This window comes from Protomyctophum parallelum (genome assembly GCF_964188405.1).
Source record: "Protomyctophum parallelum genome assembly, chromosome: 14".
NCBI lineage: Eukaryota > Metazoa > Chordata > Actinopteri > Myctophiformes > Myctophidae > Protomyctophum > Protomyctophum parallelum.
Genome location: NC_139709.1, coordinates 19701969 through 19718181, shown reverse-complemented (window position 1 = coordinate 19718181; position 16213 = coordinate 19701969). Strand labels below are relative to the sequence as shown.

The following is a 16213-nucleotide window of genomic DNA, read 5'->3' as shown; positions in this document are numbered from 1 at the left end:
ATACCAGTGTAAATACAGCTGTGACTCTAGCTGCCGAGCCTGAGTTCGTGTAGTGACGCGAAGGTAGAGTGCGTGTGTCATGTGTATTTGGGCGGGGCATCTCTGTCAGACCAATGATAATTCTGTTCAAACCCAAACCAAACTGAAACTAAAACGTCTAGCTAGTTTTTCCTCCGGGGTGGTGGAAAGCCTGGTGAAGCGAGGTTATCTAACTAGTGTAAGATACAATACATTACAACTAGTACTAGTAGCTACGGTGGCAAGGAGCGTTGAACGACACATTGTTTACTTAGAAAACTACAACACATTTTGAACGTGTGGTTCGTATACAAGCTTGCTCAAGCACTGTTATCGGACAGAAACTGGCGTTTCAACTAAAGGGTGAGTTTTAAAATGTTGACTGAACTCTGGGTAAAGTTTGTTAAAGGAAACATAAAAGTTAGTTTGTTTTGAATGAACGTGCATCACTCGACAACTGGTGCGCCCGGGGAATTTCCTAGGGGGAAAACTGAGAATTCGTAACTCCTATGTAATGTGGTCCCAGACGATAATTGTCCCCCTTTAATAAAACCCCATTATTTCACTGATAGGACAAGAGGCTGTTGAGGAACAAACTTGTTACATCAGTCTGAGTGTGTGAGTGATGAATTTGCTGACACTTTCTAACATCGATGAGGAGTTGGACTCCTCTGAGGTCGCTGCCTTGTGCTTCCTATGTCGTGACGTTCTGAAGAAGAAACGCAGGGAGAAGGTGTGTTTAATATCTGTTTTTCACTAGTTTTTCCACACTACATAGGTATACATTTCAATAAATGTATGTAAAATCACAGACATTCTATGGTTAATATTACTGTAGCTCACATAAGAACCAACCATTTCTGAAATATAAGGAAGATGCTATGGCTCAGTCATACAGCAATCTAAAGATGCCTCAAATATAGTTCAATATAATTTCATAAACAGCAGAGGAAGTAGGCTATTTGATATACCATAATTCCAAGCATCTTCCCTGTTAACCAGGAGTCCAGGACCTTTGTAAATGTTTCTCTCAAATGAGAAAACTCAAAAGCAAAGGCCTAAATGAAATGCGTCTTTGGATTGTTGTGTTTTGGACAAAGTTATGTAAAGTTTAGCAGTGAAGTTAGTATGTTAGCAACTTTCTTCCCCCCCTCTCTTTTCTTCCAGGTGAAAGATGCAAAGGAGTTGTTCCAGAGACTAGAAGAGAAAGGCCTCTTAGAGAACCACCACTTCCTGCAAAAACTACTTGAGACTATTGGTCGAATTGACCTGCTGAACTTCTTGGAGACAGACAGTAGCCGAACAAACGCCAGTTCTGACCCACAAACGGATGCAAGTCCCATTCTGTCACACTACAGGTACTACAGCCTGTCGGTAGAAACCTTGTATGTTCATATAGCCGGGGAGCCACAAACCCAAAAGCTCAACGGTTAAGGATTAACCTGTGATGTTATGCCGTACTTTTTATTTGTGTTTTCTCTATTCACTTGGTCATTAAAGTCCACAGAATGAGAGGCCTGCTCTCACAAAATTGATGAGGTCAGCACATTTGGGCACAATTTGGCAAGTGGCTATGGCTGAATTTAGGCCAAGGAGTGTTTCGTGCAAAACGAATGCTTGGAATGGATACAGAATCATGAAAACCCCCTAGTTTGACATGTCACAATTGTCACATGCTACTTAAAAGCATGATGACATTTGGGAAATGTTGCCTTTTATATTGGTTGTCTATGGTGTGGTATATAAAAATGGCCATAACTTATTTTCGCAATGTTTCCGGCAGAGCAGGCCTCTCATTCTGTGGACCGTAATGACCAAATGAATAGAAAAAACACAAATAAAAAGTACGGCATGACGTCACAGGTCCTGCCCAATTTTGGGCCTGTTGCTAATAAATATATAATATATTTTTTCTGTGTTCGTAGCCAAAAAAAAAAAAAAAAAGAGTTCCTCTGTGATGACATGCCCAAAATAGGCATGGATGTCATATAACTAATGAAAAGCATTAACTAAGTTGTGACTGACTAACCAATAACCATTGGTTATGTTTTACATTTCCTGAAAAGTTAAGTTTTTGGACATACAAGGTTTTCACCCGACAGCAATGATATGAAGTATGAAATTATATTCCAAAACTAAGAAAGAGAAATTAATATATAAATGTTTTCTAACTGAATTTCTATTGTTTTTTGTTTTGTTTTTTTCCTTTTCCAACATCTGTTCTTTTCAGGGTGATGTTGTATCAGATACATGAGGACATGACCCAAGAGAATTTGGATAAGATGAAATATCTACTGAGCAAGGAGCTTAGCCGGGGACAGCTGGAGTCTTGTACTGTGAGTCTTTATGAATAGTAGATGCCACTGAATGCATTAGAGCCTGAGCGATGCCAGATGTTTGGGTCTGATGCCATTCCAGATTATTTCTGAAAACTTAGAAAGTGGCGGAGATCCGGGCACACAAAATAGTTAAAAAGGAGAAGAATCTTTATTTAACCTATATGTTTCGACCTATACCGGTCTTCGTCAGCCCTGATGAAGACCGGTATAGGTCGAAACATGTTTTAGGGATGTTTTAGGGATGCACCGAAAGGGAAATTCTTGGCCGAAACCGAATACCGACTATAGGAAACAGTCGGGCCGAATATCTGAATATGATTAATATTAATATTAATTATTTTTTCCTAACATTGCTGTCTTGGCCGTACCTTAAAGCTACCTGATTTATGGCAAAATAAATAGTTATGGCAAAACTTAATAATAATCACTATTATGGGACTATGGGTCCATAAAACATTTATTCAGCTCTTTTGAATGCATTAATTGCTTACACTATTCTGTGATATATCTTCTGCCGAAAATGCATTTAAAAAGAAAAAACATCTGTTTATTATGATTTTGGTATACAAGGATTTCAAGAATGTTTAACCAGTAAGTTACATTGGAAAAAAATAGCAGAAACATACAAACAAACAAAACAAGAGACTTACAATAAAAAAAAAGACGAAACATAACCACCAAAGAAAAAGACAAAAACAATAAAATAATAACTGACATGGCTGATGATGACTATACCGCACTCCGAGGACACAAACAACATCACAATCAATTATAAAGAACATTTCTGATTTGGAAAACATAACATATATGTATAGTATACATGTGTACCCACATAGACACCCATACAAACATACATACAGTATACACATACATATCAAAGATTCTATACATTAATTAGATGACATTACGGGGCAGAACAATATTGAATTCAATCACTTGTCACATCTCAATAATGGGTGACAAGATTTTTTGAAATAAGGGTTCCCTTTTTGACAGGGTAAATCAAAATTTCTCCAAATGCAGCACTCCTCCCAGCTCCTTTAGCCACATGTCAACTGTCGGAGGTTTTTCCGACTTACGTGTACAGGCCTGTAGGATTAACTTCCTAGCTAGCAGTGTAGCGAGCGAAATGGCCCGTGCCATTGTTTTGAACCTGATCTGGTTCCACCACTCCGAAGAGTGCGACTAGAGGTTTCAGAGAATTTTGAAATATGGTACTTTTCTTGATCTTAATAGGGCTATTAAATAATGCAGAAGACCCAGAACAGGATGAATGCTCGATACTAAGCCATGAAGGCATATTCTCCAGATTACATCCAGGATATGAAAATGCATTTTTAGCCATTTTCTGCGGCCGAATATTCGGTGCATCACTAGCTAGCCTATTTTGTGTGCCCGGATCTCCGCCTTTTTTCAATAGATGTCTTATGCTGATTGATCCAGGACTCAGGAGCACCTTTTTACTATTTCTATATTTTTGTATCTACCTGCACGTCTCCGTCGAGCACCTGGTTGTTTTCTTGCCTCTACTTAGAAATAGTTTGAATTGATTCAAGTTTATATTTGAGAACATTTTATGATTGCATTTATAAAATAAATAAAATAAAATATGTCGTGGACCATGTTGTTCCACATGAAATCAATCCGTCTCTCTTTCAGACCGCGCTGGACGTGATGGCTGAAATGGAGGAGAAAGGTTTGCTATCTAAGGAGAACATGGACATGCTCAAAACAATACTAGAGCAGTGTGATAGCCAACTGCTTAATATAATTCACAGAGAAGGTAAAACAAACATACAAATTCTCACTCAAACTCAAACACATGTCATCATTGTTGAATTGCAGAAAAATGCATGATCTTTATTTGCAGGCACCACCACTATACCACAGCGACCCTCAGTTCAGCCAATCAGCAGCCAGTATCCCCATTATAGCATGGACAATCAGGTAATGAATGTCAATGTCTTCTGCAAAACCTAGTGTGTATATTCAACTGATATTATCTAAAAACTTATTAAGAGGTTTTCCCTGTAATAAACCCTCTTCCCTGTTATTTATTTGTTTTATTATTATTCTTATTATTTTTAACCCTCTTCCCTGTCATTGACCAATGGGATTGTGTTTTTCTTCAGAGAGCTGGCAGTGTTCAACCATCATTACAAGGTCTATCTATATCAGAATCTCAGCCCAGCAGTAAGTTTCTCCCTCTATCTATCTTACTCAGTGACTCTCTGATTTATTTAGTTGTGTGTGAGCTTGTTGATCTGCTGTTTTTGGTACAGCTTTATTCGTGCACACATACAGTACTTTAAGCACTTTCTTCAGACACAGTTTGAGATAAGTGCTTTTATTGACAGTTCTGAGTAAAAGACACATGGAACATGCACAGTAATTGGTCTCTCGATCCAACTCCTAGGAGCCATCTCTTAGAAAACCACAGAAAGCTTTTGTCTTCCTCTGACCACATGGTGTCACTTTTTAATGTACAATAATGTTATAGAAAACTAGTATGCAATGCATACTTTGAAATACTGTCATGGCAAACTTCATGTCACGAAACACAGAATATTTAAACGGCATATTTATCACATCTGTTACTCTTGGCTCTTGCACGCTTTACACGAGGGAACTCAAAAGCAACATGACTGACTTCCACTATTAGTTGTGGAACACTTGATGCCTACAGGTACTCTGCCAGAAATAAATTTATCACATGTGCATTGAACAACATGCCAATTGAACTGTTGTATGTATTCTTGTCTGTAGGTCAGTGTTCAATATCCCTCCAAGGAGGACAAAGTCTATGTCCTGACTCGGAGCCTGCCTCACTTCGTGCTCAGGTAAATATTATTATTATTTGATAAACCAGTTTGTTTATCAAATAATAAAATACAGTACTAATATGTTCAGTAAATGTTAGGAGCAATTACCAACTTCTTTCCATTTTGATCTTTTCATGTTTAGAGCAGTGCACAAGCCGAACACTTTCACAAGTACAGTAACAGGGTTAGAGCCTTCCTTTCCAGCATTTAGGTGCAACTGAAACCTTATAAACAGCCCTGATAGTATCAGAAATAGGACAGTTTTAAAATAAATATAGGCATACACTACAGCGATTCAGTGTATTCTGCATGTAAAAAAAGTCCGGCATAGCAATCAAGGGCATGGCACCTCTTACCTTCAGTACATGATCCACCAATACATGTCTTAATTGGAACATAAAACACTGGACAGCGGTCCCTCCCTTCCCTACACACACTGGTCAATATAACTAGTTTCTCCCTTCTAGCTTCCAAGCTGTGGACTAACTTTGTCTAGAGAAATATTTTTTGTAACTTTTTGCTGTACTTACATGTATCACTAATTGTTCTATTGCATAATGGAAAATAAGGATTACAATTTTACTCTAACCCTCAAGTTATTTACTACTATTATATACTACTAGAACTAAACTATATCATGGTAGATATATAGAGTTGCTTACACCCAAAGCTCTGCCCCTGCCCACAATACTTTGCTCTGAGCTCCCTTTTTAAGTTATCTACTGTAATATATGACATTTGAAATATTACATTTTTCTTAAATTAATTTAATTTGTGGGTATGCATGGATCCTGCAGTCTGACTACTACACAATGACTCATAACCCACGTGGGCAATGTGTGATCATCAACAACGAGATATTCTCTGGGAGCGACCTGACAGACCGGCCTGGAACGATGGAAGATGAGAGTATGTATACCTATTTTGGTGCTCTGATGTAATTGGTGTGTTGGCCGGGGTAAGGGATAATGGGCACTGAAGGTCAATATGATTTGTGCTTTGATGATGTATACATTTAATAACATGTCTATCAATTTGTCTATCATATTGTATTACACAGAGGCTCTGAGTAGGGTGTTCTCCAGGCTGGGCTTTAAGGTGAAGGTACACAGCAACATGTCAAAAAAGGACATAGATGATGTGCTGTATGAGCTAGGAAGACAAGACTTCATGATGGAGGATGCTTTGGTATGTGGTGTTCAACATCTCCAAAGAAGTGTCAGCCTTTCACTGTGCATGTTCTGAGCAGTAATGAGCCATTCTGCCTCTGACCTTAGGTGGTGTGTGTGCTGTCTCATGGGGAGATAGGATCTGTGTTCGGTTCCGATGGCGAGAAGGTGCGTCTCCGTGATTTGACACGCCCCTTCACAAGTGGGCGTTCCCCCACTTTGGCGGGGAAACCCAAATTGTTCTTCATTCAGGCGTGCCAGGGGAGCGAATTCCAGAAGGGAGCGACGCCGCGTCCCCCAACACAAAGGGATAGAGTGGGGGACAGACGGAGCAGCATAGAGGAAGACGCAGGACCGGTCTTGGCCGAGTCAGTTCCATTTGACGCGGACTTCCTGATGGGCATGGCGACCGTAGAAGAATGCAAATCCTTCCGGAACATTAAAACGGGTTCCATCTACATCCAGGAGCTGTGCAAACAACTTGAAAAAGCAGCAGCCAGGTAAGACGGAATTATCTCAATCCAGTGATGTTAATTCAAGGTGTACATAGTGTTTCAAAAGTGCACATAGGTTTAGCAAAAATTGCATACTTCACAATACATGACATCTGAAAGAATCTTGCTGAATAATTCACAAACACAAACGGAATTGTCTTAAAGGGACATTTTGTTTTATTTTTCGTAATTCATGTTCTGATGTGAGGACATGTGAAATCCAGACAGTTCCCACTGCGAGATTTTTGACTTCCAGTAGGTAGATTACATGTGTGTTGTTAACCAATTGTGTGTCACAAGTTTCACATAGTAATCAACAGGTTGTCTTATTTAGAAGTTCAGGCAGTTAAATATGTACTGAAGCTGTCTTAATGCTGGTGGTAAGAACTGAAGAAAGGCTGGATAATTATTACAATGTGAAAACCATGAGGTGAGTGTGACCTACACAATGTAGATATTGTCCCACTGTAATGTTCTATTCTACTTTTTCCTGACAGTGGGGAGGACATTCTTAGTGTCCTGACACACGTGAACCGGGAGGTCAGCAAAGGACAGTTTAAGAACTACAAACAAATGCCAGAACCCAAATACACCCTCACCAAGAAAATCATCCTCAACTTCATCTGAGACAACAGGCAAATCTTTGGATTTACATTTTCCATGTGAATAAATGTGTCGATAGACATGACTTAATAACCTTAAACCGTAAATTCTTCATATTTGTTTTGTTTTTTAAATGGGTCCAACTATCTTGTACAAACACAATCCAAATTTAGATGTGATCGCTAAACATAACTTGGGAGATTACTCCACCCCTGCTTACAGTATTAGCCTACTGCAGGCCATACAGGCTACAGACAATATTATACTTTGAGCACCCACACAATGAGTGTTGGAAACGACTTTATTCAACCCAAAACATTTATGAATGCTACTCAGCTTCTAGGAAGTCTTATTCTAGCTCTCATTTCCATCTAAATATTACTCATTAGTAAATACAAGAAGGAAAACACAATTGTATGTCCAGTGCTTTTAGGTAATTAAAATCCTAAAACAGAAAAGCCTTTGACAACTTCCAAAATGCACAGTCGGACATATTCTCAGATCAAGGGAGTTTTGAGGTTTTGTCACAGGGTACGGCGGGAAGCAAAGGGGAGGAAGTACTCTCTTGCAAAGAGGAAGGTGTCGTCTGGCTTCTTCAGCAACAGGAGCTGCAGGAAGTCAGCCATGAGGGCACGGATTTCAGGATGCTCTCTCAGGTATGAAGCGTGGTCTGCCTTCAGTTCTTCCTGTAACGCAGAAGTACACAGAAGTGAACCTCGGAATATATTAAATTCGTGCTAACTTCTGCTCTCGTCAAACATTACTGCCTAACTAAACCTTTTACACACCTTTCTGTCCAGAAACTTGGACCGCATCTCCATGTCCTCCTCCCACACCAATGGCCTCTTTTCAAAAAACGGTTTCTCTTCCATCAAGTCTAGCACATATAAATGCAGGCAGTCACAAAACATTGCATGTCCCGGAATGTGAATGACAGATTTAATTTACACATTGTCAGTAGGCCAGCTGTTATACAGACTACTTATCATGGAAAAAGAAGAATAAACCTGCACACTCCACGCTCCAATGTAATTTTTGGCGATGTTTTGAGCCAAGGCTCTTCATCTGGTCAAACTCGAGATGTGAGTCTCTCACCCACTTAAATAGACGTTCAAACAGTGTTCAAAAATGGACATATCCACAATAATGGGTTGATTATTCTTTTTTCTGATGTCACTTTCTAACCGCAAATGAACTAAGTGATGTGCGTATGTTATTAGTTTAAGTCCCTATCATGGCAAATTAAATTGCCACAAATATACTGAAAAGCCCTCAGCCCTGATGTAGACCGTTACAGGTCGAAACATGTTTAATGAAGTATCTTCTCCCTTTTTAACTTTGAGTGCCTGGATCTCTTCTCTTTTTTGAGGGGCGCTAGCCCCTCCTATGTCCAGCTTTGAGTGTTTTAGTAAACTAATGTTTCTTTCCACTTAAAATCTACAAAGTTCTCAGAACGGGAAGATCAGCAAAAATCCTCTCCATTGAAAAACAATAGTCTACCTGTTCTAAGCTGTGAGGGTGGTAACACAAGCTTCATGGTGACTGGAGATCCTATTTGGACTCTACTGGCCAGATGCCTGATCAGAAAAACATTAGATTGAGGAGGAATAGCATTAGTGCATTACAATGGAATGAACAACAAAACATCACAATATCTCATTTTACGTAAAATTAATTCATTACTATTACTGAATGTCTAGTCTCCAGGTTTTCTTCAGGATATGTATGACACTGATTTAATACGACACTATGGCACATTATGATTCCACTGGTACTAGTGGGTCTCAAACATTGGACCACCATAACTCAGAGACATTTGTACACTCCATCTCCATGTATATTATTGTCCGCTCATTTTGTATGTCCATGGCAATACTTTAATTTTGACAAAAAAAATCTACCAAAAGCCAACATGGCCCCTGCCCAATATATGTCATCATACGACAAATAACGAAAACACGCTCACAATGCATTACTAGTACTACTGTAAGCGTTGTGAGGTTGTAGATCAGCTACTTTTGCTATTTTAAATAATATATAAAATATGAAGGCCAGAGTCTCCAAATAGAAATACCTATTGACTTTGTTCTAAGACAAACCCTGCAGTGATCATACCCATCAGGAAGGAAGAAGCAGTGCCATGTGATGGCCATGTCCTCCACAGAGTCAATCTTCCTCTCCAACCCGAACACCTCCACAGTTTCACACCCAGTTTCCAGCTGCTTTAGACCCAACTCACTCTTAACGACAGACAGACAGACAGACAGACAGACAGACACATAATGAAATTAAACTGGCATTGGATTGATGAGACAAAACCAGTGGACATCAATGCTGGCCTCTGGGATCCCCTAGTGCCGCACGTTTTCTACCCTAATGTACTGTATAGGTGCACTGTCGACATGTACAATTACTACTAGCCTAAATTAGAGTAACATTTCTAGCATGCTGGTTGAATTAACTGCAACAGTAGTAGAGATAGCTGGTGGTGGTGGTTATAAAATATCCAAAATGAACTCATAGGGCACTCATTCACATTTCACACATAAGGCAAATACATATACTAACATAATTTGTGTGGGTGAGGCGTGATTCCTGGTCGAGGGAGAGGAAGGTCATGTTGTCTGGAACCGTCTTCCTCAAAGCAAGAAGCCGCATCAGCAGTAGATTGGCGCCTTCTGTTACCAGTCCTCTTAGAATGGACAATGGATAAGAAACACTCTCCTTTGTCATATCCTATACACCGGAAAGCACCCACCAGGTTACCAGACGCAAGTCTGTGACTTTGTGGCTAGTTTTGTTTTCAGTTAGTGTTTATGAGCTGTGTGCACAGATTTTGTAAGCACAATAGCATTACAACTGCAAGATGCAGTACGCCACGGTAACACAATTATAGATATGTAGTTCAGATCATAACAAGAGTTCCATGATGGATTGAGGAACAAGGGGACTGGAAGTAAGAGTAACTGTTACTGGCCAGGTGATTTGTACAAAAGAAAAACAATTTAAAGTTTAGCAGAAATAACATGCATTTTTTAAACGGTTAACATTTAATATATTGTCTATGTCCCTCAAAGAGGAGGAATTATACAAAGTAGTGTGATACTGATGACATCACGCATATGACCAAATCAGTTGAGCTGTTCCTGAGAGCAATTGACCTAAAAGCCCCAACAGTATATGATGTGAAAGCCTGATTTTTGCTTTAGGTAGTCTGGAGACTGAAGACAGAGCAAGGTCTCCAGACAGAACTGAACTGGGAAACTGATGATTATTTGATCCATGCACTTGGGTGCCCTGAATTTCACCATTTAAGCCGTATTTTATATTTTATTAGGCTACTTTGGCTATTGAACATGTGTTCATATAATAATGCCTAGAATAGGAATGCCAGGTTGAAAGTGGTTAACAAACCCTAAGCCAATTTCTGAATCTAAAATGTTCGAGGCAGTTACTTTGAACTTCTCATGCCATTTTTCCTCTCACCTCTCCTACAGAGGTGACTTTGTCGATCCTCATTTGTCCATTGTGTTGTGACATGTGACATCTCCTGTCCAACCTGTGGTCCTCAAGCTGCAACATCGTATTGATTGAGGCGTGTTGAGGAAAAATCTTTAGAGTTGTACACAGTAAAATCTATATCTGTATTTAGAATTTAAATAGGTTGCAGAATTACAGTACATTTCAAGCACAACTCAATACAAAAACTGTTAACTGAGTGGACGACACCATAAAGCATTACACTTGTTTACAAGAGGGTCCACCGTTTTCAATTCATCATAACATTTAGAGACATACAAATACACTTCTATATATGCTGTGTGTGTGTGTGTGTGTGTGTGTGTGTGTGTGTGTGTAGCTAGTATATCCAAATAAATTGAATGACTCACCTTGACGTACTCATGGTGATCTTGTTCCAAAGTCTCCAGGTCAGTTGATAGGTAGGCTTGCGCATTTGGAAAAAGGAAGAAATATATTTGTAGTGATGCACTAAACAGTGCTACTCTTAAAAAAAAAACGTTTTAAACATGCAAATAGAAGGCATCACCCTCTGCCAGGGCTGCCGACTCTGGCTGTGTCTACACTTAAGATTCCATGCGCGGACAGAAGAAGCTGTCCATCAACCAGCTGTCGAAAGACCCGGAAATTACGCAAAAGACAGCTTCTTCTTCCGAAGCATGGAATCTTAGGTGTGCCCAGCCCAGACCCACAGGGGGAACATTAGATCCGCTGATATTGGTCCTGGGTCAAAATAAATAATCTGCTGGAATTACAGTGTCAGTGAGTCACATAAAAGCTTATTCATTTTTATCTTCCTAGTTTTCCTTGGCATAGTGGACATAGATTAGCCTAACATTATTTGGACGTTTTTCTTGTGAAGTCAAGAAAAGCTTTCTAAAGTAGAAAACATGAATTCCTGTATGCCTACTTTGCTCAATAATATGCTCAAGATGATTATTTATGCTCAATAACATGGAGAGCGGCCATTCAGCAGCTATATGCCTACCTGTTTTGTATATTTATTTCAAACATTGACTGTGGTGGAGAAGGAAAGAAAACAATGGTGTGTAATGTATTAAAACACACACACACACGCGCGCGCCCCAACGCCGATCACCTGTAATTGATGTTCCACAGGGGGTGCTGTCAATGGCTCCGTGGCTCTGGGCACGCAACAGTAAACATGGTTCCTGGAACCTATTAGCGAACTCCACTGTCACAATGAACTCTCCCAGCTCTCTGCCACCCTCAGACACCGTCACCAGAGAATCTGAAAACATACACTTGTGCAGCTCAGTGACCCCTGCGGTGAAGAGAAAGGGAGGGACACGGGAGGATGAGTTGTATAGCTTACCTCTGCGGTATGCAAATGCAGATCCATTTTTAAACATTTGCAGGACTACGTGTGGAGCAATTTACCAATACTGCCCAGAAAGTTGATGGCTTCATCAGAAGCGTTCAACACCTCGACTTCGGATCGCTCTTCCACGGTAGCACAAGCAAGCTCTTCTTCAAGTGGAACTTCCATCTGTCCCGGAAGATATGCAGACGAAGTAGGCTCTTATTCGGTCGATTAGTTGATGCAAACTGATGAATAAGTACCTACTTTTGCTTTATCGTTTTAAGAAAGGCATTAAGGCGTCTTAGGATCGTCTGTTCTTCGCATTTGGACCCGAAAATAAAACGAAATTGTTGCCTTGGAATTGGAAACGACGTCTACTTGTGCGCGTCCATATGCGCAGTAGACTAGTGGGTTGCTAGGGAACGAGGGAACAGCAGCAGGTCCAATATTCCATCATTTCCATGTAAAAATCTACTGAAAAACACGAATGGCAGGCCTACATTACAATCAAACGGCATACACACTGTTTCGTTTTTCTTGTTTTTTTTTCTTTCCCAGAAATGTCAAAGATTAGCCTGAGCCAGAGCTACCCCAAAACTCAAAACGCATAGTTTTAAACTAGTGATGATGAATAATGTAGGCATATCCTGTATTAACCTAAATCCGCCACATGAGGGCGGTATTTATTCACATTAAGTTCACAACTTCACAATACAGCGTGAAACAAAATGTGATTGATTGATTGATTGATTGATTGATTGATTGGTTGGTTGGTTGGTTGGTTGAAAATTGTATTAACAGTTTGTAGAATGGGTACAGTTCAACGAAAGTACAGGTCAATACAAAATCTGCTAAGAGGATAAAACGAGAAAAGGCACTAAGACCTGTTTTTTTTACATGATGTTGTAAACTACATCAGGGACCTCCATTTTCAATTCACCAGAACATTTAAAGACATGTAGAATTGTAGATAAAACACTTTCATGCAAAAAAGGAAATCATCAAATACACCCCCTCCCCTCTTGTTTAATGTTTGTTTTTAGTTCAATGTTTGTTTTAAAAACGCCATTGACAAAGAGAATGTAATGTTTGTTTTACATCATGTTGTAAGATGATAAGAGCGCCCCTCACTTCACACAGGGGTGATTTATTTCTATAGGCTACTGTACACGTTTTCCCTTTTTTACTATTAAACCGTGTATATGATGATTTTTTTTGCATGTAAGTATATGCTACATGCCTGCCTGTCACTTGTGGAGCAATAGAAAACTCCTGTTGTAAAGGGATTCTGTATTGTGTATTGTATATTTTAATGTATTGTACCTTTTTTAAGTTTTTGATTCATGGGTTTTTTATTATTGTTTGGACCCAATGTTTTATACATTTGTGTCAATAAAGTAACTAACTAACTAACTATCTGTAGGCTATCTGTATGTATTTGTTTTAAATGTTTTGATGATTTGAAAGTGGAGGACCCTTATGTAAACAAGTCTTAGAGCTTTTTCTGATTTTATCCTCTTAGCAGATTTTGTATTGACCTGTACTTTCCTCAACTCTACCCATTCTACAAACTGTTAATACAATTTTCAATCAATCAATCAGACGCTAATGTGACAATGTGTGTTGAAAACGTACTATAAAGCCAGTAGTCAAAACCCTTTTTCTTTCAACTGGAGATTCCACTTCTGTTTAGTCACTGCATGGACCTTGGCCTGGGGGCAGAGTTCTTTCACTTGACACACTCAAGGAAGGAACACTAGGCTTACAGAGCCAACGACTCAAATATTGATACATCCCATTTGACCCCATTGGCCAAATGAATTGGCTTTGTTGAAAATGTTCTCTGCTAATATCCTTGTCTTTCCCATAAGATAATATTTTTGTTATATTAGATTTGTAGGCTAGTACAGATTCAGAACTGTCTGTCTGTATACTGTAGGTGGGAAGAGTGGAGAGAGTTAAACCGGATCTAAATACATCCACTCAGTGGATTATATTCTACCATTTGTAACCTTATGCACCTTATGTCTAACCTCATACTCACATACATACTGTACCAGCTTGAAATTTGCCTATCCTCAATGTGTTTCTATGTTTTCTTTCTTTTCTACTTGCTGATGTTCAACATTGTGTAGGTGATCCAGTTCCTGTTGCTGTGTTTCCGTCCTATGACACACTCAAGCTAGCAGTATTAGATTCATGTCTGCAAACAGTATAATACAGTATAGGGACACTGTACTGGCACACCCAAATTCATCATACACTATACAGTTAATATGTGCGTGTGTGTTTGTGTGTGTTACGTTGCTTTTTTTTTTTTTTTTTTGCGGCTTACGCCTTTTATTGATTTTTGAAGGGACAGACAGTAGGCTGACAGGAAACAGGAGAGAGATGGGGGGATGACATGCAGTAAAGGCCGTGTCGGGCTCGGGAGTCGAACCCGCGGCACACTGCGACTGGATTACCAGTCCGGTGCCCAGACCGTTACGCCACGGCCTGGGCCACGTTGCTTGTTAGTTGGTGAAAAACAACCATGCTATTTTTGTGCTCAGACCCACCCAGGCACCCAGCCAGCCAGCCAGCCACACACATAAGGGAGTGGTTGCACCACTCAAAAATAATGGCATGTACATTTATTGTGATTGTAGGTCACATTTACTATTCGTTCGTTGCGTCACCCATGACTCCATATGATGTCACGCCAGGTGACATCACGTTTCCATATATGGTCACTCACACCTGACATCACGTGACATCATGAGACCCTTAGATCTCCATATATGGTTGTTGGCGTCTTACTGTGGAGCTGACTATCATCACCAATCTCCATATATGAAGATCACTGACGACACTGACCTCATCAAACCCTGGATAGCCATACATGGTTTGACATACTAGATTTGAATATATGGGGCAACTCTACATCTGACTTTACTGACACCAGAGTCCAGATTAAGAGTTTAACTCGATCCTGCTTCTCAACTGTGCCGTATTTAGAAGCTCTGTTGTTTCTGCCCAAGGTCGCTTCTCGCCATCAGGGCGTCTTACTGGTTTAACAGAGATGCATAGGCGGAGCTTGAAGTTGACGCTGGGGGGTGCGACTGCTTGGCCAACGACACCCGCGCGCACGCACAGCGTGCGCGCGCGATTTTTTTAACCTTTATTTTATTATTTTAGCGTTTTTACAATGCCCTAACCCCTAAAAATGAGTTATTTAGGTAGTACAGCAGCTCACACACATGCACTACAGCCATACAGCGAGTCATCATATCATGATAAGAGAGATGATTACAAACTACAGTCAGAAGCCAGAAGGTATTAAAGTTTTTAAAAAAAAAGAAAAAAAAATCATTTTTTTGTTTTTTTGTTTTTTTCAGGGGGTGCAGTGCACCCCCTGAACCCCCCCAAGCTCCGCCCATGCAGAGATGATTTGTTCTAAGTACCGTATTGCGCCGAATATAAGACAACTCTGATTATAAGACGACCCCCATTTTCAAGACTAATTTGTGGAAAAAACATTGAATGTCAAATAGTCTAGTCCCCGATTATAATACCACCCTGTTTTTCTACGATATTTCCATATGGTGAAAGGGACTTTAACTATGTACTGTGTCGGGGGAGTCAAACCCTGTGTTCGACACAGCTACAACAGTTGTTTGCTGGCTTTTGTTGACAGTTTTAACAAAGTTGTTACAATTGTGGTGTGAAAGTAGAGTGCTGATTTGGCCAGTTATCGGTGTGTTTCCCAGTGGGTTGATGGTCTGGTTCTGTACCAGTCCTAGTAAATTCCCACAAATCATTTCTTTGGCCCTGTTAGTTTTTTTATCCTTCAGGATGGGTAAATAAATAGCCTACTTGTCAGGCGGAGTCTAATGGTGATGGAATATAGGCCCTACTTTTATTAGACTATTGTATATATATATAT

General features: G+C 39.8%; 2 protein-coding genes across 2 annotated transcripts; one reads left to right on the top strand and one right to left on the bottom strand.

Annotated features, from left to right (window-relative positions):
* Positions 1–242: 242 nt before the first annotated feature.
* On the top strand, positions 243–7531 carry casp8 (caspase 8, apoptosis-related cysteine peptidase). Its single transcript, XM_083782034.1, has 12 exons — positions 243–381; positions 591–751; positions 1186–1376; positions 2249–2354; positions 4017–4140; positions 4228–4304; positions 4490–4550; positions 5124–5197; positions 5977–6088; positions 6240–6367; positions 6457–6848; positions 7340–7531. Exons 2-12 carry the CDS (start codon positions 644–646, stop codon positions 7467–7469), a joined length of 1503 nt encoding a protein of 500 aa, XP_083638160.1. The 5' UTR covers positions 243–381; positions 591–643; the 3' UTR covers positions 7470–7531.
* Positions 7532–7655: 124 nt separating this feature from the next.
* catip (ciliogenesis associated TTC17 interacting protein) lies at positions 7656–12479 on the bottom strand. Its single transcript, XM_083782651.1, has 9 exons — positions 12366–12479; positions 12064–12249; positions 11336–11391; positions 10932–11018; positions 10014–10181; positions 9561–9685; positions 8946–9022; positions 8234–8322; positions 7656–8131 (listed from the first exon to the last, which is right to left on the bottom strand). The coding sequence occupies exons 1-9, from the start codon at positions 12472–12474 to the stop codon at positions 7970–7972; spliced, it is 1059 nt and encodes a 352-aa protein (XP_083638777.1). The 5' UTR covers positions 12475–12479; the 3' UTR covers positions 7656–7969.
* Positions 12480–16213: the final 3734 nt, after the last annotated feature.